We start from the raw sequence: 26,836 nt of genomic DNA, 5'->3' as shown, positions 1-26,836 counted from the left end.
TATTAATACCTTGAAAGATTACACCAGCCCAAAATCATAAAGAAGGCAATTTTGTTTTGAGTTTGTCTGGTTGAGAACCTTAGCTCTATTCACAGAAATTCAATAAGCTCAGCATCCTAAATCTGAAGAGGACAATTAATTTGAGGTTGCAGTAATTTAATTAAACAGACAAAGGGAGTTGTAAGGATTAATTGAAGAAGCAGTGGAATATCAGCCTTGGGAATGAACGTGAATCCCACTCTGGGTGCTAGATGAAATGATATCGCTGGTATTGGCTATGCTTCCAGTGATTAAAAATTTATGAGGCAGCTTAGTTTACTAAACACAATATTTAACACAGCTTCAATTTCTTGCTGCTCTTTCTTTCAATACCTAAAATAAAATGTTTCTTAGCTTGGCTTCTACCGGAAAATTATTCAAAACAGCTAAAAATGTAACTAGTTCCTCCTCTTGCCACCTTCTCTCTCCCCAATAATAATAACACAGGCAGGGAGTAGTACTATTCAAAATGACTGTTGTATCTTTATTTTCTCTTAGCTGACCTCTCCCATGGAATTAAATGCAGCAACTTAATCAACAGAAGGCAGAGAATCATTATCAGCAGCAGCGATCCGAGGCTTGCTCAGTGTAAATGGAGCTCTCTGGGAGCTCCTCAGGGGCCCCTCAATTCTGTTCACCAAAACGTTTTACAGATCACGCCTTGTGAGTTACTGAAATTACAGTGCTCTATTCCCCACGCCTGGTTAGTGGGAAACAAATGAAAAATGGAGCCTCAAAACTATATCCCATCAGTATGACTGCCATTGAGAGCACAGAATTATGAACAAAATTTGAGAATTTAGTGCACTTTTAGGCAGCCTCATGATGATTAATCAAAGAAGGACCGATTTTAGGTTCCATAATACCTATCTGGTGGTAATAGTCATTTATTCATTCAGCATATACGTATCAAACCCCTGGTCTCTGTCAGGCCATGTCATAGGTACCAGAGAGAGAGACACAAATGAGCTGAACAAAATCCCTACCCTTGCAGAACTTACTGTAGAACCAGTGTGTTTGACGTTACTATTATGACGAGGAGTAGTAGAATCCTGTTCAGGCACTTGTGTAGACCTTCAGATCGTTTACCCTTACCGTCTGTGTGACTCAGCTTCCTTCTAATTTTAATCTCTGCCATACGTGCCATCCACATATTTTGTGACTATTATCCATGTTCTCTGTCTCTGAACCCAGTGGAAGTACGTAAATTATGCATGGAATGTAATTAAAAGGCAGTCAACCTCTCTCTAATAATTCCAACGATTAGGTCAGTGTTCCCCCCAAAATTCAGCTTTCTTACCTCTTCAATACTAGTCAGCTTGAGATGAGCAGCGCCTTCGTCTTTGGTGAGCAGGATGCAGTTCCAGGGGGACCACTGCAAGGACTTGTCCCACCTGACGAGGACGAGGTCACCGAGGTCCTTCCAGGCGCTGAGCACTGACTGGCCCGACCAGATGTTCTCCGTCAGGTACTGGATGTCCTCCAGCTGCAGATCAAAACAAATTGGAAACAGCACATTCTCCTCTACACATAAGAGTTCTTTAAGACCATCGTGTTACTTGAGGGAATAGTTAAATTACATTGAGTATTTTTTTAAGAGAGAAACACTATTCGTGAGGTTGTCAGTGGTGTACAGCACCTTATTTTTCATCAAATCTCTGTTTATTCAGCCCAAACTGTTACCAGTCTCACAGTCGTGACTGCATCTTGGACCCCAAGTAACCTGTATGCGTTTCTTCGCTTACATTTATATGGTACTAAGTACTTTTCAAAATGGAGCAGTAACTAGCATCTGATCATCAGGGTTATTGCAGGTCATTTGATTCCCATTTTATAAATGAGGAAATTGAGATTTAATAAAAAACAAGCAATTCACTTACTGTTATTAAAAAGACTTTTTTGTTTTAATGAAAAAAAGAGGGAAGGGAAAATGAGATAACTGTTTAAAAACTTTTTAAATTTAAATTATATTAGCTAAAACTCTTGAAACAACTTTTTATCAAGAGGTCTCTATATATAAACTTAAAATTACCATAAAAGCAAACTGCACAAAGTATAAGTATAGGAAAAGAAAATCCATTGTTTTAAAAGGTTTGGGTGGGAAAACAGGAATCTCCTCTGGAAAATCAGGGGACAAATTTCATCCATGATTGGCAACCCTTACTGATCCTACCTGCATCAGGAAAGCAATTTTCGAATCATCTTCATAATCAGCTTCTGAAGAGAAGAGACGCTGAAGGATACATTTGTACTTCAAAAATGATTCTCGTTTTCGAGTCTCATTGTCAAGGCTCACGCACTTTCGACACCGGTGTACGTGGTGTGCGGTGGATGATACAGCAAACTCCGTAGAAGGCAAATAGAGCTGGCAACTGTAGCAAAAGTGAATCTTCTTATAAAACTTCAATGGGTCTTGTGGGACCTAAATAGTACAAAAAAAATGTGTGTGTATATATATTTTTATATGTAGCTTTCTATATATATGAGAAAAAAATGTATATATATACACCTTCTATATATAGAGAAAAAAACATATATTTATGTATACTTTTCTTTATACAGCTATAAAATATATAGACATTTCTATGTATATAGAAAAAATATATACAGAAAAATAAATGTATATAGAAATATATATATACCTTTCTATATATATCTACAGATATATATATATTTCATATATTTATACATGTCTATCTATATCTATTTATATATATATATATATACACCCACACACATATATACACACACACACATATATATAAATATATATAAAAGCTCGGCCAAACACTAACCAAGATAAGCACCTAAGGCTACGTTCTTAGAATGAAACAAAAAGTTGGTTAATTTTTAAAGTCATATTTTCCCTTTAACTTCCTATTCTACACAAAACTTAAATTTCAAGCAGTATTCATTTACTTAGCCAAAACATAAAAAAATCTGTATTATTCATCAACCCTTAGATATATGTGGTAAAATCACTTAGAAAATTAATTGATTGGAAAAAAATTAGTAGGTAAAGACTTTCAGCTGCAATACAGTAAGAAAAACTAAGTGCTTTGGCACTTATATTTTAAAAGAATTAAAACTTCTGGTGCTATGCTACATTAATTATTCTCACAGGCAATAGCTAGACTAACATATAAATAAAAGCCCATTAAACCAAGTGTTCTCATGCATTCATCTCAACAATAAATTTAGATTGGTTCAATGATCAATTTTCAAAATTTGAGACTCTGCATGTTCTATTTTTAATTCTTGAGGAATCTCCATACTGTTTTCCATAATGGATGCACCAATTTACTTGTCCACCAACAGTGCACAAGGATTCCCTTTTCTCCATATCCTCACCAACATTTACCTTTTGTCGTTTTGGTAATAGCCATTCTAATGTTTGTGAGGCATTATTTCTGCAGTTTTGATTTGTGCTTCCATGATGATTAGTAATGGTAAGTACTTTTTCCATGTACATGTTGCCCATTTGCTATTCTTTGGGAAAATGGCTATTCAGGTCCTTTGCCCATTTTTAAACTTGGTTAAAATTATTTTGCTATTGAGTGATAAGAATTCCTTATTATTTTTTTGGATATTAACTCATTGAGTATATGGTTTGCAAATTTTTTTTTCTCCCATTTTGCAGGTTGCCTTTCATTTTGTTGTGTTTTTTTTTTTTTTTTTTTGCTGTGTAGAAGCTTTTTGTTTGATGCAATCCCGTTTGTCTATTTTTGCTTTAGTTGCCTTTGCTTTGGTGTCATGACTAAGAAATCACTGCCAAGACCAATGTCAAAAAGCTTTCTTTCCTGTTTCCATATAGTAGTTTTACAGTTTCAGGTCCTACATTTAAGTCATTAACTTACTTTGCATTGATTTTTCTCAATTTCATTTTTTTTGCGTGTCATTTTCTCTAGTTCCATTTATTGAAAAGACTATCCTTCCTCTGTTGTGTGTTCTTAGCTCTTTTGTCAAATAATAGTTGACCATATATGTGGGGGTTTATTTCTGAGCTCTCTATTCTGTTCCATTGAACTATGTGTCTCTTTTTATGCCCATATCACACTGTTTTGATTTCTATGGCTTTGTAATACAGTTTGAAATCAGGAAGGATGATGCCTCTAGCTTTGTTCTTTCTCCAGAGTGCTTTGGCTACTAAGGATCTTTTGTGGTTGCATACAAATTTATGATTTTTTTTCTATTTCTGTGAAAAATGTCATTGGACTTTTGATATGGATTACACTGAATCTGTAGGTTAGTTTGGGGAGTATGGACATTTTAACAATATTAATTCATCCAAAAAGATTTCTTAAATATAAAGCAAACACCAAAAGATTGATTCATTTTCAAAATGGATAAATTCAACTTCATCAAAATCAAAAACTTCTACTCTGTTAGATATACTGTTAAGAGAATGAAAAGCTGCAAATTGAAGAAATATTTGAAAATCAAATATCTTACAAAGGCCTTGTGAGTGAAAAATATAAAGAATTCTCAAAATCCAATAATTAGAAAATAAATAGCCCAAATAAAAAAAGGTGAAGGTGGTAGCAAAAGATATGTACAGACAGTTCGCCAAAGATACATGAATGGCGAAAAGTACATAAAGAAGACACTTATTTGTCATTAAGAAAACGGGGATGAAAATATAATGGGATACTACTACACACCTATTAAAATTCCAAAATTAAAATAAAACCTGACAATACCAAGTGCTGACAAGCATGCAGAGTAACTGGAATGCTCATGCATTGCAGATGGGAATACAGTATAGCCAGTTTGGAAAAAAGTTTGGTAATGTCTTATAAAGCTAAATATGCATTTACTCAAAATCCCACTTAGGTATTTAATGCAAAACAATCAATTTACACAAAAACTCATTATCAAGTGTTTGCAGTGACTTTATTCACAAAAACCCAAAACTCTAAACAACTCAATGTTCTAAAACTGTGAGTGGATAAACAAACTCTGGTACATCCAGACAATAATAATACAAATTACTGACACACTCACAAACATGGGTGAATCTCAAATGCAGTATGCTAAATGAAGGAAGCCAGGCTCAAAAGACTACATATAGTATGATTCCATTTATGTGACATTCTGGGTTAGGTGAAACTATAAAAATAAAGTGCAAATCAGTGTTTTCCAAAGGTCAGGGGCCCAAAGGAAGGGCTGACTACAACGTAGCAGCATGGGGGTATTTGGGGAGGTAACAAGACTTTATCTGTTGGTTACGTGACTCTGCATTTGTCAAAACTCACCGAAAGTAGTGAATTTTACCGAAGCTAAATTTAAAAGGTGAATAAAATGGTGTAATGTTATGTGAATGTGTAGAATACAAAATTCTCTTATATTACTGAAAACATAAAAACTGAGTCAGTCTATAGAGAAGGATTAGAAGGTAGCTTGGTCATTCTGGACAAATGAAACATTGATTTGAATAAGGAATAACATAATGGAAAACTTTTCTTTTGGACTTCTGTTATGTTTTAACATTCTCTTGCAATACCATTAAATTTTAAAGATTCATTAAAAAAGAAAGATTATAAAAGTTAAACAATTTTTATCTTTCTAAAAGTTCTGACCAAATATTGGGACTTCTGTTTGTCAAAAAAACAAAATAGGTAATTTAGTCAGCTTCGTAAATAAATTATAACTCTAAACATTATCACTGGAATAAAACACTATTTAGAATTCTTCAGTAAACCATTATCCCAAACTTTACTAAAAGTGTTTTCAATAGTTTTGCACAGTGGGAAAGCAATAAAGCACTTACCTTGGTTTCAGAGACCAAAATCCCCACTGAAGCCTAAACATGTTGGGGTTGGAGGAGGTTTAATTCAAATATTACATTTGAAGTTCTCTCTGGATATCCACATGGATCTCTTCAGTACTAATTCTAACTATGTGATAAGTATTCTAAGGGAACACAAACAAGGTACACGTAGACTCTCAGAGATGCAAAGTTTAACTCTCTTTGAGGCCTCATGAAGGAGGGGACATTGTGAGTCAAGTCTTAGAAAATGAACAGGAGTTGTCTGGATGAAGTAGGGGACAGCATTCCAGGTGGAAGCAACTGTCAGAGCAAAAGCATGAAGGTGTTGAGAGGCCAGGATGCACTTAACATAGTGCAATATTCAATTAGAAAGTGGGTCCAGAGATTAGGAAAGAATTCAAGGTTAGAAATACAGATGCAGAAGAAGTTACATGAGTAAGTTTAATTTGCCAACATAAAAAATAATCATTCAAAAGAGATTTCACCAATAAGATGGTCTTTTACATGGACCTCAAGTAAAATGTTCAAGCAAAATTTGATAATACTCCCATTTACTACAGCACATCTTAGAATTCTGAGAAAGGAATACCGGGTGGGGGGTGGGGGGGGGCGGGAAATAGAGTACCTTAAGGTGTCTCGCAACTTCTGGATTAAACAAAGGTGTTTTGAGGTAATGAAGAAAGAGTGTTGAAATTCTTTTTCTGAGTCCTTCCAGGTTATGAGGCTTGACTCCTCTCATCATAAGGTCAACCTCTCTGTCAATCAATTCTAGAATTTCCTGAGTCAGAGTACATTCATGTTCCTATATAAAACACGAAAGTATTCGTATACCATTTTTTAAATCACCATCAGTTTTTGAAATGACCACCCACAGAAAGTAACACTAGATTCCAGAAGAAATGAAACATCACTGATGGGAGTATAAATTGGCACAACTAACATGGAAAAAACTTAACATTATATAGTAGAGTTTAAGATATGCATAATCTACCACCCAGAAATTCTACTCCTAAGTGCTTTAGAGAAATGCACATGTGCAATCATTGTTCACAGTAGCCCCCAAATTAGGAACAACCAAATAGCCATAAATAAATTGATTACATAAATAAGTGATGGCTTATTTATATACTAGAATATTATCCAGTATAAAGAAATGAATGAACTGCAGCTACATATAATAGCAAGTTTAAATCTTACACATTAATGTTGAGCCAAAGAAAACAAGGCCAAAATAATACATATAGCATTATTCCATTTAAATAAAATCCCAAACGAAGCAACACTAACCACACTATTTAGAGATGTATACAGAAGAGGTAAAACTAAAGGAAAACAATCAAAGACATGACTACCGTGCACGTCAGCATGGCAGTTACTCCTAGGGGATGAGGGTGAATCGCCGTTATGAAGGGAAAGCAGGACACTGGCAAAGTGGCCAACATCCCATTTTGGAGCCACGATGGGTGGCTTCATACTTGCTAACCTGTACATACATATTTTAAACCTATTGTCTGCATGTTTACATAATTCACAATCATTTTTAATAAAGTAATAGAAATGAGGGTGGTTGAATAAGAAAGCCCCAGGTAAGAGTTAAGTGACTAAGGTAGAAGGATTTGTAAGGCGCAAAAGACAAGTTGCTCCAACTGCCCAAGAGAGGACCATAAGAAACCTAGTTTGAATGACTGAATCAGAGGGTGAGTCAGTAACTGTAAAATAATCTCCTCTGTACTTTCTAATATACACACTCGGCATAGCTAATACTTGAATCTGCATCAGTGGTCCTCGACCCTGAAGGCACGTTAGAAGGACCTTGGGGAGCTTTTAAAAAGTTGTAACATTGCCCTCACACTTGAGGATCTAACCTAACTGCTCTGAAATGGGGCCTAGGTATTATTCCTATGCATTTATTCTCATATTCTCTCTCTCTCTCTCTCTCTCTCTCTCTCTCTCTCTCTCTCTCTCTCTCTCTAGCTCTCCAGATGATTCTAATGTGTTCTAATGTGTACTCAGGTTTAAGATTCACTGGCCTATATTAGTAATTGTCATCAAAATAGTACCTATTGGGGCAGCCAGATGGCTCCGTTGGTTAGAACGCGAGCTCTGAACAACAGGGTTGCTGGTTCGATTCCCACATGGGCCAGTGAGCTGCACCCTCCACTACTAGATTGAAGACAATGAGCTGCCGCTGAGCTTTCGGAGGGGCGGTCAGATGGCTCAGCTGGTTAGAGTGAGCTCTCAACAACAAGGTTGCCGGTTCAATTCCCACATGGGATGGTGGGCTGCACCCCCTGCAACTAAAGATTGAAAATGGAAACTGGACTTGGAGCTGAGCTGAGCCCTCCACAACTAGATTTTAGGACAACAACTTGGAACTGATGAGCCCTGGAGAAACACACTGTTCCCCAATATTCCCCAATAAAATTTTTTTAAAAAAATTAGTGCCTATTATTTATCGGGGATTGCTATTTGTAAGAACTGAGACATAGAGATTATATTTTATATTATATATATATATATACCTATATATACACACATACATATACTTATATCATCAAAGCAATTAATTTTACAAACTAATTGAGACTGATTTTCAGAAATATTAACTAACTTACCTAAGGTTGCACAGCCATAAGTGAATAGAGCCAGAATGAGTCATGCTTACAAGCCTCAATCCTCCATCAAAAAATTGTTAAACAGATGTACATGTAGATATATTAGGTTAAACATATCGTTTAAGAGATACACAATTTTTCTTGTATGAACCATCCTTTGCCTTTTTTAATTAAGCCGATTGTGATCCTAACTATGCCAGGTAAGAGGGTTTCTCCTGTATTCCCCTCTTCCACTCCTTTTTCCCAATTTGGTCTTTTTATTGCCCTCTATGGATAGCAACCTTATTTCCCACGTCTGGGCCTACTGTTTTTCCCTTTCTTCCTATCTCTACCTTCCAGGGCTTGTCAGTACGCAAACATCTTTGAAAAGGCAGTCCAGAACAAAAGTACTCAGTGCTTCTGTTCTCAAGATAGGTAGAAATGCGAGACCTATGGACACTTATCACCCAACAAGAACCATCTACTCAACTACCTAATGTGTCTTAAGAACTTTGCATGTCTTGGTCTTGTTTCTTCTCAATAAAATGGGTGTTTTCTTCAAGTAGGAAGCAAAGAATCCATATGAGGTATCTAAGAGTTATACTTGTGAAATTCTTAGGTTGTCATCACATGGCTGGCCTAGATACATCTAAATGTGGCTGACATTTTTTCAGTGGTTACTTATAGTGAACCACTGATTACAATTTGGCTATCTATATCTATATGCTCCGGCAATTTGGCTCATATTGATGACCAAAATAGACTCACCATACAGCGTTATCCACACTGCCTATGTACAAGCTTTAAAATAGTTCATACAGATGACGATTCCGAAACAATTTATATCTTTATGCCATAAACTAAATTTGGCATCTGACAAGTGTCTTACATATTTAGCAAACTCAAAATCATTTTTCAGAAGCCAAATATTTTTAGCCAAATTGCCCATTTAACTTAATCTATATTGACAATAACGTATGCCCAATATCACCTTCAATTTGAGCTAGAAAACATAAGAGCTATACCAATGGTCCTAATAAAACTTGGGTTTTCCCATTTGATTGGGAATATAGAAAACATATCCATTATAGTGACTGCTGTGCTCTGCTGCCCGGATTACCCCACTTCAGAACCCAAGCACTCATTCTCCCAGCTGCTGATAAGGTTGGCAGCTGGCAACTCTCAGCTGAGCCTCCCTCTGGATTGTCCTCCGTTGAAGAAACCATACAGGCTGAAAACACCTGCCATCACCTTAAAAGAACTGTCTCATCCAAGGTCATGCTTTCGTCCCTGAAACATCCTGAATCAAATGACTAATCAATGTGGGTGTATAAAGGCCCAGACCCGGAAACAAGATATATGGGAACATTTTTAAAGAATGGAGTTCCAACCCAGGTCCAGCTCACACTGGATCCCCTGGGTCACAGACCCACCCAGTCCACTGAGTGCTCCTTTCCTTGGCCCTTGAATATGTCATTGGAAGGGAATACTTGGTAGTTGGCATAGGCCCCTGACCCCTGATTTCTTCAGTGAATGTGATGGAGAAGACTAAGTAGGAGCCCCTGAAACTGCTCTACTACGGAAACCAAAGGGGTGCAAGTAGAAATGGCCCCACTTACTATGTGGGGAATTTTTGCTTCCTGTCCCTGCAACTCTGTACTCTTCAACTTTAGAAGTCCTAATTCCTGGAGGAACAATGCTTTTAGCATTGGACATATCAAGACCACTGTTAGACTGTAAACTATACCTAACACCTGGGTTGTCACATGCCTGCAGAGGTAACTGACCTTGTCATAAAGTTTGAGATTCTTTTAGATAAATAGTAATACATAAACCAGACCATCCCCAAATTATACAAAAATAATATAGTTGTTGAGAAAATTCACACATATAAACATTTATTAATCACCTTTATAATTAATACAAAACACTTTGCTTATTTTAGTATTCATTTTTTTATTGATAGTGATACCCCGAAACTAAAGGAAAGTCAGCGTACCTTCACAGTATGTTTAAGTGTTAAGAGTACATCCAGCCTCTCATCCTGAGAGATATTTTTCAGCATAATGCATTTATAGATGTTTTGCAGCTCTCTGGCTCTGATGGTGAACTGTGTATCCATCTCAGTTATTTTGCCGTCAAATCCTTTCCATGCCTTTGGAGCTGAACACTTAAAAATAATATTATGTTTATAATTATCAGTTAATTAAGCCCTAAAAAATAATTTTGTTTCTTCTACTAAAAGACATGTGCTTTATGGATAAAAGTATCACTAAAACTTAAGAAAATTAACTGAAGAATTGTAGACCATGGGAAAGTAAAACATTTTAGGTAAAAACTATGAGAGTGCTATTCAGTCTACAGAAGTACAAATGCTTCTACAGGATTTAGAATTTGCTACTAATTTGTACTAGCTAGTCCATTGGGTGGCTGGAAGGGTACATGAAATAACTCATTACCCCCTTGGGATAAAAGCATGCTACTTAGAATGTTTTTAAACATTATCTGCTTGGTTCGATTATATTGAGCTGTATACATGTGTCTTGATCACTCCTCACCGATTGAAGACAACCTTGGTAGAGCAAGTGTTACAATCCTCAACATGTTCAACCTAAAGATAGAGGAATAAGGGACTCTGCGGCTTATGGTTTTGTTTCCTATAAAAATAAATCCGTAACAAGCAGAGAGGTCCACAGCGAAACAGCTTTCTATAGCTACTTAGCCGTGCTGCGGGCCCTGCCACAGAGGAGGGCTAAGACCCCCACTTCCTATTTCCATGTCAGGCAGGGCACCTCCCAACCCAGCCCACCTCCTGAAGTGGGGGTTAGGATGGCGTTCACGTGCCCTGAAACTCATCTGGGTTCTCCCAGGCTAAGAATTCAGAGGCCAGAGACAGGAGGTGGAGCTGGTCCTCGCAGACTCGGGCCACCAGCACAATCTTTCATGACCATTATTATTTATAAGTCCAAGTCTGCCACTGCTTCTGCCGCCTCCTTTACGATTCACTTACCTGGAAATTGCACAGTGATAACTCACTGTTTATTTGCTTTCCTCCTCTACAAGGTAAAGCTGCTCAGTCTCCTTCCCTGATTATAATCTATCAGAAACAAGGCTGTTAACTGTTAACTGTTCAAATGTCAGATGTTTGTGCAGGCTGACAGGCAATTGCTTTGGAGACCTGTAGTCCAATGTATGCCATACGTGAAACCACTGAAATCTTAGATTTGATATAATTTAAAGTGTAAATAGAAGCCCATATATTGAAACTTATCATCAGGAATGTAGACTAGCCAAATAAAGAAATGATATAAGACTGTATTTATTATGCCAATATTATGAAGATTTTTCAGTTGTTATGTCAATTTACCTTTAATTTTTTTACATTTCATATTAGCTGAATTACATTGAGAACTACAAAGTTACCTTAGAAACATCTATATTTGATATGCTTTCAAAGATATGGCATCATTTTCTGATCAAAGCCAAAATGAATCAGAAACTAGATTATTCTAGGTTTAATTCAGCAAATGAGAAGCTATAGCCCTATAATTATTTAATATTTAAGAGCATAAATCTAGTATTAAACAATGTACTGTTAGTGGGCGGAGAGAATGAAGTAAACTTTATTCAGCATTATAAAAGGGAAATATCTCAATAATAAAGCATTTTATCATTTAATAATTATCACTTAGTAATAAAAAATATTTGTTTTAAATGAATACAGCCTTGTTTGGAGTTGGTCTCAGTGTGTTACTGAAGTTTAATGCTTGTTTCAAAGCTCCTTTTTAAAGTTTTAAGAAATAAGCAATCAGAGGCTAAGTTTCGTATTGCAATATTCTGAAGTCTAATTTTGCAATTTTCCTCAGGATGGCTTCATTAAATGTAATTTCCTTTCTTCCACTAATGTGGACAATATCTTTTGGTCTCCAGGCTGCTAACTTATTTCATTTGTAATAATCCAAGTATAATAACCTTTTAATGAAATGTCTAGTTCATCTACTTCAGTATATTTTTTTCAGATGATGGATTGATTTAACTCTACCTGCCCTCCAAGTTTCTAGCCCTGTCTAATATAGTATGATATGGTAGTAATTTGGATTTTTCTAAATATGTTCAACATCAAACCTTCCCATCCTTTCACTGTTAACTCAAACCCTACCTTTTCCATAAAGGTTCCTAACTCCTATGGTATGAACCCATAAAATCACTAGTATCTGAAATTCTACAGTACTTGTATACACACACACACACACACACACACACACACACACGTATGTCATGTTTCTATTTCAATCACTCAAAACAATAAAATTTGGGTTCAAATTGTTCTATAATTATTTTAGGTTTGTTAATTTTATCTCTTATAATCTCTCAAAAGATTATAAGAATAAATTTCTCATGTAGTTCTGCATATCTCACAGGGTCTACAGTACTCATTCATTCAATCAACTAATATTTATTGTTTGCTATATGCATATATTAGTCAGTGTACTAGGTACGATAGATAAAATACTATCCTGATTTCAAAAACTCTCAAATCCAATGGGACAGAAATACAATGAGTAACCAAAATAAAGGGTGATTATGATTGATGATTACAGGTACACAGTTAACTACAGAGGTTGTTATGAAGCACTTAGAGAAAAGAAAATAGTATCTAAGATGAAACCTGAAGAAAAACTAGGAATTAGCCAGAGTAAAGGGAACTAAGTGATACAAAGAATCCTAGATTTGAAGTTCAAGTTCCCCCAGTGTTGGCGCTGAGAAGATATTAAAAATCTGTTTGGCAAAGCTTTTTTCCATTTGGAAATATTTCTGCCCACAACATAATGTGGTCTTCAAACCTACGATTCTTTTATTTCAGGCCTTAAGGTGTTTTTTTAACTCTGATGCAGAAAAATGTCAACTTTGCTGATTTCTCTTTCCTATTTTCTCTTTTTTCTTTGAATGCCTTGGCTATACTAAGAGATGTACAACAATCATGGTCTCAGATTGGTTTAGAAAACAGGAGCATAATAAATTCCACTTAGCTGCCAACGAATGAAGCAGCGTGGACTCTGGAGGAGAGAAACAGAAGAACAGCAGGAAGACACATTTCAGGGAAGAGAAGGTGGAGAGATAACAAAAACCTTGAGAACAGCAGGCTTCCACAAAAGAGAAGAAACAACTGTGCTGTGAGAGGAGGGCTTTTCTTCTCCTAAATTAACACTCTAGTCCCTAAGGACACAAATTAAGAATAACCCTAACCCCCAAAAGCTACTGGGTAGTGATCAACTTTTCTTTTACACAGCAAAGGGGTTTTGTTCGCCCACAGAGGAACCCCTGTATACTGGGGTGCTCAGAGAGAGGCAAGAGTCAGTTGCATTTTTCTGTCCCATTAGTTGTTTGCCACCTGAGTACTGAGAAAAAACATTTAATGACACAGCTAACGTGGGTTTCAGGTTTTTGGCCTGTGGTGATGAGAAGCAGTGTGCGAATCAAAGAAATAAATGGCCTTGACTCTAGGGAAAGCTTCTTACAGAAATCCAAATGGTCTCTGTACACAGTTTGGGTAAAAAGCACCCAAGATACGTTAGAAAATGGCTGATGATTTTTCATTCAAATTTCTTGATGTGAATTTCTTCACCTCTCCTAACTTGTGAGTTTTTAACAATTGATAGCCTGTGGAGGTCAATGTTTGATGTTTTAAATGTATAAATTTTTTTAACTAATCCTTTAAAAAAATGTTATCTTTAGATAAAGTTTTATCTGTAGATAAAACTTTCGTGGAGAATGAAGGCTTAGTACAGAATCCATAACAACTGATTGGTTCAGAGCCTTGATTGGACTAATTTTAAACCATATCATTCATTACTCAGATAAATTCTATGTTCAGGATAAAAAGATAAAAAATAAAATATTAGTTCAATAACCCATATATTATTTAGATTAAATGAAGTTAAACTAAAACCAAAACCTAAAATTGTATTCCCAAAGTTATTTGCAAATTATAGGAAAGTAAATATTCTCTTCACATATCTGTATATTATGGTGCTAAATGTGGACCTTAAAAATCTGCATTACGGCTCTGGTCATTAGTTTTCACATTTGGAAAAACTTTAACCTTGTCTAGCTTCAGGGACTAATAAGAAGCTATTTTTTTTTAACAATCAAATCAAAACAAAACAAAACAAAACTTGTAGATTAAAAAGTTACTTCACGTTTTATGAAATCGACACTGACTCCTCCCGCATAGCAGAGACAATGCCAGGCATGGGTGGTGGGAGGTGGGACGGTGGCAGGCATCAAGAGGAACAGCCATTGTAGAGGTATTTACAGCAAAAAAATAACCACGAAGTCTATCTTAATTGTTTTCTAAGATGTTTAGTATGGCATTATATATACTAAAAGGTGATTAAAATGATTCTGTATTCCAACAATAAAGATTTTATAATTTACTATCACAGGTGAAAAGCAGGCCAAAAGTCACCGTTAGTCAATAGTTTTGAAAACTGGACGGATTAGGCTATGTAATTGACCTCGAGTGTAGTTGCGCCATTTTGCGGTAGTTTTTCTTGCGCTATACAACACTTTGGTCAAAACTGAGGTAAAATTCCTTTGCATTAGCTAAAGTGTCCATTTCCTCTTAATTGTAGCCTAGGGATTGGGGAGATTAAGTGGTTTATCACCTGGGGTGACTGCAGATCTAGAACTCCAATTCTAAAATCTGTGACCTACCAAAAGCCTTGAGATCTGCAACGTCCTGTGGCTCACGTTTCCAGCCTTGCGTCAGTCTTCTGGTCTGGGATCAGTGTGTGCTCTCCCAAATCAGTCTGGACATTAAGACCTGGTCATTTCTCTCATTCCCTCTCCTCTTACCAAAAAAGTACCAACTTGCACTTAATATTCCATTTATTTAGTAACGCAACTCTAGAAGTCACGAGAAGCCATGTTGTACTCCATTGCCTTCCAGCTGTCTCCTGACGTGGCATCTCTTTCCTTCTCCCCTGACAATACTCAAAAACCTCCCTTTCACTGGCACAGAGCAATTCTTCCTACACTGAGGACCCTCCAGGGGCTCACATTCAACCCCAACAACCTATTAAAAAACAAAAACAAAAAACAAAATTTCCTTCCTCACAGGAATTCTTATGAACAAAACTTCCATATCTCATCTCTTTTTGGTGGGACTTAAAGACCTTCTTAGAGTGCTATGCTTCCTGAGAAACTGCTATACTTCCTAACGGTCTTCACATAGCTCCAGAGTCGCTCTTCTATGTTGGGACTCGATCTACTTTGGGACTTTCTATATTTTAAAAAATGCTTAGAGACAATGCTGGAGACGAGGCTTGGGGTAGGGGTGGCGGGTGGGTGTAACGACATAAAGAAGAATAGACATGTATAAGTATTCCAAGAAGAATTCAAAATAGTTTACAGGAAACAAAGCAGCAGAGAAGACACAAGTGGAACCTAAAGCAGGTGCACTGTCTTCCCCGTTGGCTGGCCCCTCAGAGGCCCCCTTCACACACCCTCATGCCCTGGGTCCACCCTGTCCTCCTGGTCAGGTTAAAAATGAACACAGCTCCCAGTGATGAAGGCAGATTCAAGATAAAGCTATGTGCTAAAGGAAGAAGTTTGTTCAAAATAGGACTCTAGAGAAGTAGAAATATGATGGCTTCCATACAGTAGACTCATCTTTTCTATAATAAAATGGAGATAGTCAAGAATTTGAAATGACAGTACCTACACTGCATAATTCCTTGATGACACCTAAGATATAAAATTAAATAGCAATTATTTCTGTCCCTTATTTTTCCTCCTTACTTTCCTCAACAAGCATTTGTTGATATTCTGTGCTAAGGTATAAGGATACCAAGATAAAAGATAGAGCTTGCCTTCAGAAGCTCAGAATCTAGGAAGAATTCAGACATGTAAGTAGATATAATAAAAACTGACCATAACATACTAAGAGAGAAGTGAAATAGTCTCATGAACGCACATAGTACTCAAAAAATTAAAAACAGAACTACCTTATAACCCAGCAATTCCACTCCTGGGTATCTACCCAAAGAAATCCAAAACACTAATTCAAAAAATATATATGTATCCCTATATTTACTGCAGCACTATTCACGATAGCCAAGATATAGAAACAACTGAAATGATCATCGATAGACAATTGGATAAAAAAACTATGGCACATTTATACAATGGAGTATTACTCTACCATAAAGAAGAATGAAATCTTACCATTTGCAACAACATGGATAGACCTAGAAGGTATTATGCTACGTGAAATAAGTCAGACGAAGAAAGACAAATACCATACGATCTCACTTGTATGTGGAATCTAAAAAACAGAATAAATGAACAGAAATAGGCTCAGAAATATGGGGGGAAAAAAGAACTGACAGTTGCTAGATGGGAGGAGGGTGGGGATGGGAGAGAAGGTAAAGGGATTAGAAAGTACAAATTGGTAGTCACAATATAGCCATGGGGATATGAAACACAGTTTCGGGAACATAATCAATAATGTAAACATTACGTAGGGTGCCAGGTGGGTCCTGGACTTATCAGGGGGATCACTTCATAGACTATAGACTGTGTAGATGCCTGACCAATACACTGTACACCTGAAGCTGAAGTAGAATGTCAACTTTAACTTTATCTATATATATATATATAGATATGTGACTATATAGATATGTGTATATATACACGTATGACTATTTATTTATATATAGATATAGATATAGATATAGATATAGATATAGATATAGATATAGATATAGATATAGATACAGTCACATACCTATATAGTCACAGGATGTGGAGTACAACATAGGGAATAGAGTCAATGGAATTGTAACAGCTGCATATGATGTCAGAGGGGCAGTAGATTGGGGGGGTTATCACTTTATGAGATGAGGGGTGTAGATGGGTGTAAATGTCTAACTATTACATTGTTTTGTACACCTGAAACTTAAATAAAAACATTTTAAAAAGCACACAGTACAGGCTGAAAACAGGAGGCTCAGTAGATCCTTTCAGGAACAAGGGCATCTGAGCTCGTTTTGAAGGCGGAGCAGATGGCTACTGAGGAGGGAAGGACGGGACGTTCCAAGTAGAGGTGACACTGGATGCAAAAGCACGTGCTCTTGCTGAGGATGCCCGAGTCACTGCGCATGGCTGGAGCAGTGTGGATGCAGTGTGTGCCGAGGAGAGGTGACAGTGACACACAGCAGGACGGGGGAGGTGTGCTGAGAATCAGTTATGGACATCCTCGTTCCCTGAGGGCAGGGAGGAGGGACAGGGCAGGGTGGTGCTTAGTGAGGTCGGCCTGGCAGTGGCAGCCGTGTGGAGGATGGAGCAGGGAACTGAACAAGCAATAAGACTGGAAGCCGAGGGCTAATGTGGAAACATGAAGTCATCAGATGAGGAGGAAATCCAGGTCCAATTAAGTCAGTTTCAAGCTCACACACACCTGTCTCATGCCAGCCTCCCAGGGAGAAAGGGAAGCGGGAGGAGCTGCCCAGCGCATCTCCTCAGAAGCCTCCCTCCTGTCCTCCCGTGTTCCCACAGGGTCACCAGGCCCCTCACCAGGACTAAGAGCAACTCAGTAGATGATGACACATTCACAGAGATCAGCTACATGAGAGCTACGGAATATGATCAGTTTGGAGGTGAGGGTTGAAGGGATGGTGAGATGATATGACTTAGGGGTAGACATGGCAGCTTGAGGTGGACTCTTGGGTCATTCAAAGTAGGCAATTGGATGTGGGATCCTGGAAGCTCCTGAGAGAGAGGTCCAGCCTGGAACTGTAGGGAATTCCAGGATTCAGGTAGCAACAAAAGCCACAGGAAAAACTGACATCAAACAGGAGCGATGGACAAGTAAGATGAGGGCATTTATAGAATAAAAAAATATATATGGTTTTTGAGAACAAATATTCTCAAATAACAAGAATCATACAACTAGAATCACTACAGACAAATATCTTGAAGAATTCATTCCGTCCCTTTTCTTCTTATGGTTGGTTGGCTTTTAATTGTTTGGACAGATCAGGTTTATAAAAGGAAATTGGTCACTATGGAAACAGGCTATTGAATATCAAACAGGCAGTTTCACCACGAAAGTGTAATTACTTCAGCTTTTCCCTTAATTGTATGTTTCCATGGTTTTCACTAATCACATATCCTTTTCGTCAGAAATTTCCAATCAGTTAGTGACCTGATGAGCAAGAGCAAAAACTCCAATATATAGCTATTTTCCCCAGGTCGCTTACTATGGGAACACCCCAGACCAGACATTTTGTGACTTCAATACTCCATTTTATCAAGGTGTACAATTCATCTAATTTCTACAGCCGGCCTAAATCTAAATGAAAAGAATCACAAGGAAAGAGTCTCCATTTTTTTCCTTCATGGCCAAATGCCTTTTGTTGAGAGCATGTTAATTTTGTGTTACTTGTCAATCATTACTCTAGGTGGCGGTTAAAATCTAAACCTGTATCCGAAGAAAAAAATATAAAGAATTTAAAGAAATACATCACCAAAATGCTAAACAAAATTCATGCAAATTCTTAAAATGTAAATCTCTTTTAATTCACTATTTTACATTTTTATACTCGGGATACATCCATATTTAAAAAAATTGTTATTTCACTGACCTTATCCAAAAATGCTTGTATTAATGCTTCCTGGTTTTCCATGTAAGCACTATGTCTATGTCTCCCAATGGAAGCAATTAATTGGGTCTCTTTTTCCAGAAGTTCACACAAAGCAGCTTTCCTTTCAGCTCCGGTGAAAGTTTGGTTAATGCATTCCAGTTCTTCTTGTCGCCACACTAGAGAAATAACACGAAAGACTCTTGAGTTTGTAGCATCCCACATCTTTACAGAGCATTTTTACCATCACGTCCTGACCAACAGTATTTTATTTTTGTATCAATTTAAATAAAATGATGTATGAATAGAATCATTCACAGCGTACATCTGATATATGAAAAAAATAGGACAGAATAGAAGCTGAGACTTACAGCCATAAAAGTAGGCAAACAAATAGAAGCCAAAGGAAATCGGCATGGTCACGTCAACCTGTGCCTCTATGAGCATGCCCGTGGGTGCCTCCTCGTAGGCAGCTGGCCTGACTGCCATCCATGCAGGTTCACACAGCTTTATCTTCGCTCAGGATACCTGAGCCCAGAACACACCAGAATAGGCTGTGCTCCGGCCCCACTACCTCAGCCTTTCCTTAAAGACGTCTAACTCTCTTCTCCCCTCATCAACCCAGGAACCGCGGTTTCAACGTATAGCTAGACCTTGACTTAACTTGCTTCCTATTCTTATGGCTGCACTGAAAAATATCTTGGTTTTTTAACCATCCTATTTACTTCATCTCCTGTTTTCCTCCCAATTCCTAGTCCCCTCTTTCTAATCAAACAAGACCATAAAAATGACAGCTAACACCACGTAGTGTCGCTGCCTCTGTGCCAGGCTCTGCCCCAAGTGCTGCAGTACATGAGCTCATTTATCTCCTGACAAACCAATGACCACATGCTACGAGTATCCCTATTTTACAGAAAAGGAAACAGAAAGAGAGACTGTAACGTGCCCAAGTTGTAGCCCGGAGTCAAATGCTGGCGGAATAGCTCCATAGTCCACACCCTTCACTGCTCCCCACCTTTCAAAACACGTCATTCTTTCAGTCAGTCCTTTCAATGTGAACTTATTAGCTGGTTTACGCTGGAGAGCCATATTTACTCAATTAGCCATCTAACTCTTCTCTCTTACCTGGAGACAATTAATTATTATTTACTGTCAGAATGACGAAGTTTCAGTCTCATGAACTGTATTCTGGTCGTAGGATCAAACCTATTTTTCCTCTGAACTTTTAAAAACTTGGTTCACTGATCTGGTAATTACACCTGCCAAAATGCTGTCACTTCTTTGCTAGGTAAAACGCTCACCAATTTTTGAGCAATTATTATGTGAAAGGAAGTCTATAGAGTTCAATGGTACATACAAAAGTGAGAAAGACATAATTAATGAATGCCTTCTTGAAGGAACTAACATGTTCCTTTCCCCTCATATTTTCCACCACTGGTTTAAAGACTGACCTCCTGTGGGTGGATCTCGTCTTGACATAAGGTTACTTCCCCTTATCTTCTATTAGATATGATTCAATCAAGTAAACTGCACTCTTCCTTTGTTATATCCCAGAGATGATTACTTCCTCATTGTGTTACGGGGACAGTGCAGAATATATTACATTTATGTATAATTAGAAATTATATTTCCCTTCTATTAAAACGTCAGGTTCACTTTGACGTCAGTCTCTGCAGTGAAAGGTAAATATCTGAAGCCATAATGCTGTTTGTGGCCCTCTTATTATAACCCCTGCCTTTCATGACATCAGGTTTTACACTTTTATCAGACTATTTCTTCTCCCTCTTAAATTTCTAATTGAAATCATCCTGATCAGATCAAGAACTTGCCAGTCACGTGCTTTATAAGAATCCACTTTGTCCCTTACCAGGAATACGTTATTCAGACACTGCATAGCTTGCTCTGTCCAACAAGAGGATTTGTAAATTTAAGGGCTAAATTATGTTACGAAAGTCCAGGAAATCCATGATTGATGTGTTTATCATTTAAGAGTAGTTTTACCAGCTGAAAGAACTTTTAAAAATTTGGCAAAATCCATATGCCGAAAGGTAGTATATGAGGAGAAAAGCTGTTTGCTTGTGGAATAACTGAGATTGTATAGTATTCTATGGATGTTCCCAGAAAGCAAGTAAAAACTGAATGATACTAGTCAGCCTATTTTACTTACCAGTCTTACATTAGAAACCTTTGAGACCAATAATAAACTGAGGCCACTAGGATATTATTTAAGCTTTTCTGCCAATCTCAAAGAACAAGACACTGCTCTCCTAGACTGACACCTAGTCCTGAGTGAGTCTGGGTAAAAACATATGTGCTTTCAAATACAACTATGCACATTTATTCAAATTTTACATTTTGCTTAAATTATTAGTGTGACTTTAAAAAAAAAAAAACAACAACCCAATGAAGCTCATTAGACAAAAATAATGGGCCTTCATTCCAATAAAATTCTCCATTAAATGAACAACCTCCCTGTCAGTATATAATAAGAGATGCAACGTGGCATCAGAAAAACACCATGTCCCAACTACTAAGAGAAAAACACAGGAATCAGGAGAGCTGGACAAAACTAATTTTATATCAGAACTAGATATAGAAGACATTGAGGAAAACAAGACAGAGTCTTCCCCCTTTCATAAAATATATGCTCCCTAGAGATGATAAAAACAATTGGGGATGTTATGTTAGTTTGCTATGGCTGCCATAACAAAGTATCACAGACAGTGGCTTAAACAACAGAAATTTATTTCCTCACGGTTCTGGAGGCGAGGAGGTCAAGATCAAAGTGAAGGCAGGGTTAGCTTCTGAGGACCACTCTCCTGGGTCTATAGATGGCCATTTTCCTCCGGGTCATCAGATGACTTTCTCTCTATGGGCATCTGTGTCCTAATCTCCTCTTCTTATAAGAACACCAGTCACTGGCTTACAATCCACTCGTAGGACCTCAATTTTTTCTTACTCCTTTAAAGACCTGTCTCCATATACAGTTACTTTCTGAGGTACTGAGGATTGGGATTTCAACACAGGAATTTGGAGGGAACCCAGTTCGGTCCATAACAGACATCAATAGCCACCGATATTTTTTAAAGAAAAATATATTAAAAGAATTGGCTCATTTGGAGGAATACATTTATCTCAACTTTCCTCATTGGACGAATGACCTAATTTCCAGAGTCTGACGTTCAACTGTAAAATTTCTGAGATCTAAACTTGTAATGTCCAAACAAGAAATAGCAGAATATACAATATTTTTTTCCACCACTGGCAGTTTATATGCATATGCTTTTTAAAATTCTCATCACAGACTGGAAGCTTGAAGAGGGAGAACCAGGAAAGATTCAGACTGAAAGCGCAGGGCCAGATATGTCAATGGATTGGGCCCAGAAGCTAGAAGTCAGGGTACCTTGAGATCAAGAGGTAATAATTACAGAACAGCCAGAAAACACAGTTAACATAAGTCAAAACAAGGCAAAGGCTTAGACAATTCAATTCAGCAAACACCGACTGGACACACTGAAGAAGGTCCCGTCAGTTGCCATAGGTACAAAGGTGGTCATTTACGAGAGTGGTGTGTACAGAAAAGCACTGGGCAAGGAAAAGAGGCTCTGGGCTCAATCCACAATGTCGAGAGAGGGTCCCTAAAGATGGGACCTCTGTGCTGAATCTGAGGTAAGAGTGACTGACAATCCAGGTAAATGAAAAGAAGTCACCCTCAACATACTGTTGTCAATAAATTTCTAAAAGGACATAAAAATAAAACACTGTTGCCTGTATACAGTCTTGTCTTTGATAACACTATATTATCTTACATAGTTAAATTCATTTGCTTAAATTGATATCCTTTTGCTTTGCTTTTATTCCTGAGGGACGGAGGATCTGGAGAAAATGTTACACTTCTTATTAGGAGCTATAATTCAAACGATGCAATTATCACTATTAGCCACAAGAGGGCAGCAGTTTCAAATATTGGAGTTAAGAAGATGGACTGAAAACCGTATTAAAGAGCGATATAAATTACTGAGCCTGTGTACCAGAAATTTTACACAAAAGAGATTTACTAATTATTATACTGAGAATTTAAATTTAGAATTTTAGGACTAGAAGAAAATTGAGGGATGTCTCTTTTAGGTTAAGAAATTTCATTTTCTTCCATATAAATCACATGTTGACATATAAAATACATTTGTTCTACTTTAATACAGGAAATCTGTATAAAATTATTTACCATATAACAGTAACTTATATATGCATAGGTCTTTGTACTTTTCTAAGTACTTTCATAAATGTAATATTTTGTATTTTTCACTTTATAACGCCCTCTGAAGTACATGTGCCAGAAATTAAGTCCTTTCATAGATGAAGAAACTGAGGCTTAGGAAAAGTGAGTAATTTGCAAAAGTTAATACCACTAATAAATAGGAAAGGTAGAACCTCATTCAGCATATTTCCTATTACTTTGCACAGCTGCCTGTTAGCCAAACAAAATAACCAAACCTTTGGTGTATTCGCATATGAATTTGGAATGTTATGTGAATACAGTTCTGCTCTAATAGAACATCAGTTTTATACTTGTCAGTAAGATCTTTCACGGACACCTTGCTAACAGTGCTCTCTGTTTAACTACTGACACTTAGAAATAATCTTTGTTTTCCTCTGACAGAGAAAATGTAAATAGAAGTAAAATTTGAAATACAACAGAAAGTTCTTGCAGAGATCAGCGACTAGGAGAAAGGGGAAGCAGACTTCCAAGCCTGGGGAGCTGGCGGAACTGTTTACTTCAAACGCTGCTACATTCTAAAAGCCACTCAATGGTGCACGTTACCAAAGAGATACATTTATTAATATTGTTTATGTGTTGGACCTAGTGTTTGACTGTATCATCTTCAGTAAACAGCATATTATCAGATAGCTATTTAAATAGACACAATCTGACACCTAAAATTGTACTCAATTAGAGAACAATGACTCAAGTAATAGAACACATAATATCCACAAATAGCATATAAAGAAACAAAGTTATAGTAAAAAATAAATCCCCTTAAAGTTAATGTTATAAATCATCAGAGAGAAGTCAAAGACTATTATGTTATTTCTTTGGCTAAAAAGACCCTGCTCCACTGAAAAATAGAGTTTCCTTTTGTTTTAGCAAACCTGTTTGTCCTACTAAAGAAAAATTATAAAACATTTTATGCAAACCTTATTTCAAACTTACATTCCAGTGCATTATAAAGAAGTTCAAAATCTTCTTTTGTCTGAGGATTATGTCTCCGGTGATAGTCCAATTTCATCCATTCTTCTTTTTCTCTTATTTTTCTTAATTTTTCTTCTTCTTCCCACTTCAACCTTAACATTTTTTGCCTTCTTATGTTTTCTACCACGATTTTAGCATGCCATCGTCTGTAGTAAGTCTGTAACACTATTACCTGCAGTTAAATTAAAAGGAAATACAAAGTGTCTGTCATCACTTTTATCAGACAAAAACGAAAGGCAACATCGATTATTTCTATTCCAATTCAATGAGCATTAACAAATACTAAGTCTAGTTTTAGCTCTATGCCAGATACCCTGTTTCCCCGAAAATAAGACCTAGCCGGACCATCAGCTCTAATGCGTGTTTTGGAGCAAAAAATAATATAAGACCTGATCTTATTTTACTATAAGACCCGGTCTTGTATTATATAAGACCGGGTCTTATATTAATTTTTGCTCCAAAACACGCATTAGAGCTGATGGTCCGGCTAGGTCTTATTTTCAGGGAAATAGGGTATCTCACATACACTATAACACAGCAGTCACGGGTAAAGCACATCAGCTCCTTGACTTTGAAATCCAGCATATATACCTTCATAGGAGTCAGTTGGTACAATGCATAAGAGCACAGGCTCTGGGTGAAACTTAGTTTAAATCTTCCCTCTGCTCCTCACTACTTGATTGGCTTTGAGTAAGTTACTTGCTATCTCTGTGTTCTGGCAACTCATCTATAAAACAGTGATAATAAAAGAATGCATATAAAGGTCTTAGCTTCAACCTGGTATGTTGCAAGTCTCAATAAATACTATTATTGTTATGAATATTAATTATCTCCAGTTTATCTAAATTGTCATTAGCTTAGGCTCATATTGAAAACAAAATTTTATCTCCTAAATGGACAGCAGGTAAGTTATATGGTAGAAACCACCAAAGGCAGGTTAGATAAAAGGGAGACTTAAGCAAAAAAGTATTTATTAAATTGTGAGAAATATAAATGTGTCTGAGGGTCCAGTGTAGTACTAGATCCTCAAAAAGCTTGCAGTATAGCTGAGAGTTTATATTTTTAGTTACTAAACTCATAAACATAAATAAAATGTGGAGAGGTTGGATCAAGATCGAGGACAGAGAATATACTGACACACCCTAATCCCTAATAACTAAATAAAATTATATAAGCTGAAATCAGTATATAATCCATCATTCTGGAGGGTTCCTCCGAAGGAAAAGAGACCTTGAAGAATCTCCTCAAGAAAGGAGACAGGTGGAGTGAGTCAAAGATGGAATTCATAGCCTGATCACACACTGGAGACACAAAGCTAGAAAATACAGAAGCGACTAAATCTGCTTCCAACACAAAACTGGATCCTGTGAGCCTTAGGGCAACTAACAAGGTGACTGCTTGAGAAATGCGAAAGGGACAGGCTCCTCTAAAACAACTTGGGGAAAGAGCAACAGAGAGGTCTGCTTCCAGGCAGGAGGAGGTGGTGTCCCAGGAGGCTGTTGACACCCAAGATGAAGAGAAGCCGCCTCTCCAAGGCACTAGCTCTCTCTGGAACCCAGCAGGCCCACCCACGAAACCACTGCAGAGAGGCCGTAGCAAACCAATATGCTGTAACACATGGAACATCGGAAATCTCAGCTGATCTGAGGACACACCAAGAATAACCAAACATTTGAGAAGAGCGAACAAAATACACGGCGCCTCCTTCAACAATGAAGAATTTACCTCGGTGTGAAACAGAATTACTAAACCAGTGATTCTCACAGCATCATGACTAGACCACCCACATCCACAGCATCTGGAAAACGGCTAGAAATGCAAATTCTCAGGACCCGCCCCACAGCTACTGAATCAGAAACTCTGGGTGGGGCATGGATTCTATGTTCATAAGTTCTCCATGTGTTTCTGATAAATGCCAAAGTTTAGAACCATTCTACTACACAAAACACAACACAACAAAAAAACAAGACCAGATTAGAGTTAACCTTCTCAGAGAGAAAGGAAGGGCTATTGAATCAATGTAAAAGAACCAACCTGAAACTAACATAATATTGAATGTCAACTATAATTTATATATATGGTCAAGGGATACAAAGTACAGCATAGGAAACATACTCAACAGTAATGGAATAGCTATGTATGGTGTCAGACGGGGTTTATCACTTTGTGATGGATGTAAATGTCTAATCATTATGTTGTTTAGTAACTGAAACTAATAATAAAAAAGACCAAAAAAAAAAAAAAAAAGAACCAACAAAGTCTATGACAATATTTTTATTTTTGAAATATGAAAAAAATATCAGTAGATATGTTTAGCTTGGGTGCTATTAAATTTGTTGAACTTATTAAAGACACTAAAACAAAAACACAGTTGTTTAAACAATATAGAACTTTTTTCCCTTCTCACATCATAATCCATATAATATGGTTGGAAACTATCCCATATTCTACAAATATGTGTGCCCTGGGTGGCTGGTCCTCTTCTCATCACCTTCCAGCCAGTAGAAAGGGGAAGAGAACAAAACAATTGCCACAC

At 37.1% G+C, this 26,836-nt stretch overlaps 2 protein-coding genes across 5 annotated transcripts in view; both read right to left on the bottom strand.

Annotated features, from left to right (window-relative positions):
• Positions 1 to 1,467, bottom strand: part of SLC13A1 (solute carrier family 13 member 1) — a 259,980-nt gene extending 258,513 nt beyond the window's left edge. The window contains exon 1 of the mRNA XM_019750080.2: positions 1,340 to 1,467. The gene's annotated coding sequence lies outside the window, so the exon portion shown is untranslated. The remainder of the gene's footprint in view (positions 1 to 1,339) is intronic.
• The window catches only part of IQUB (IQ motif and ubiquitin domain containing), a 50,906-nt gene that overhangs the window by 4,612 nt on the left and 19,458 nt on the right, over positions 1 to 26,836 (bottom strand). For all 4 annotated transcript variants that reach the window (XM_074315656.1, XM_074315657.1, XM_019750074.2 and 1 more), the window contains 6 exons: positions 24,262 to 24,472; positions 19,053 to 19,228; positions 10,403 to 10,573; positions 6,435 to 6,611; positions 2,213 to 2,461; positions 1,340 to 1,525 (listed from right to left, as the gene is read on the bottom strand). In XM_074315656.1, the coding sequence (XP_074171757.1) occupies positions 1,340 to 1,525; positions 2,213 to 2,461; positions 6,435 to 6,611; positions 10,403 to 10,573; positions 19,053 to 19,228; positions 24,262 to 24,472 (1,170 nt within the window). The remainder of the gene's footprint in view (positions 1 to 1,339; positions 1,526 to 2,212; positions 2,462 to 6,434; positions 6,612 to 10,402; positions 10,574 to 19,052; positions 19,229 to 24,261; positions 24,473 to 26,836) is intronic.

This window comes from Rhinolophus sinicus, linkage group LG11, assembly GCF_036562045.2.
Source record: "Rhinolophus sinicus isolate RSC01 linkage group LG11, ASM3656204v1, whole genome shotgun sequence".
Lineage (NCBI taxonomy): Eukaryota > Metazoa > Chordata > Mammalia > Chiroptera > Rhinolophidae > Rhinolophus > Rhinolophus sinicus.
This window is presented reverse-complemented; position numbering and strand designations above follow the sequence as displayed.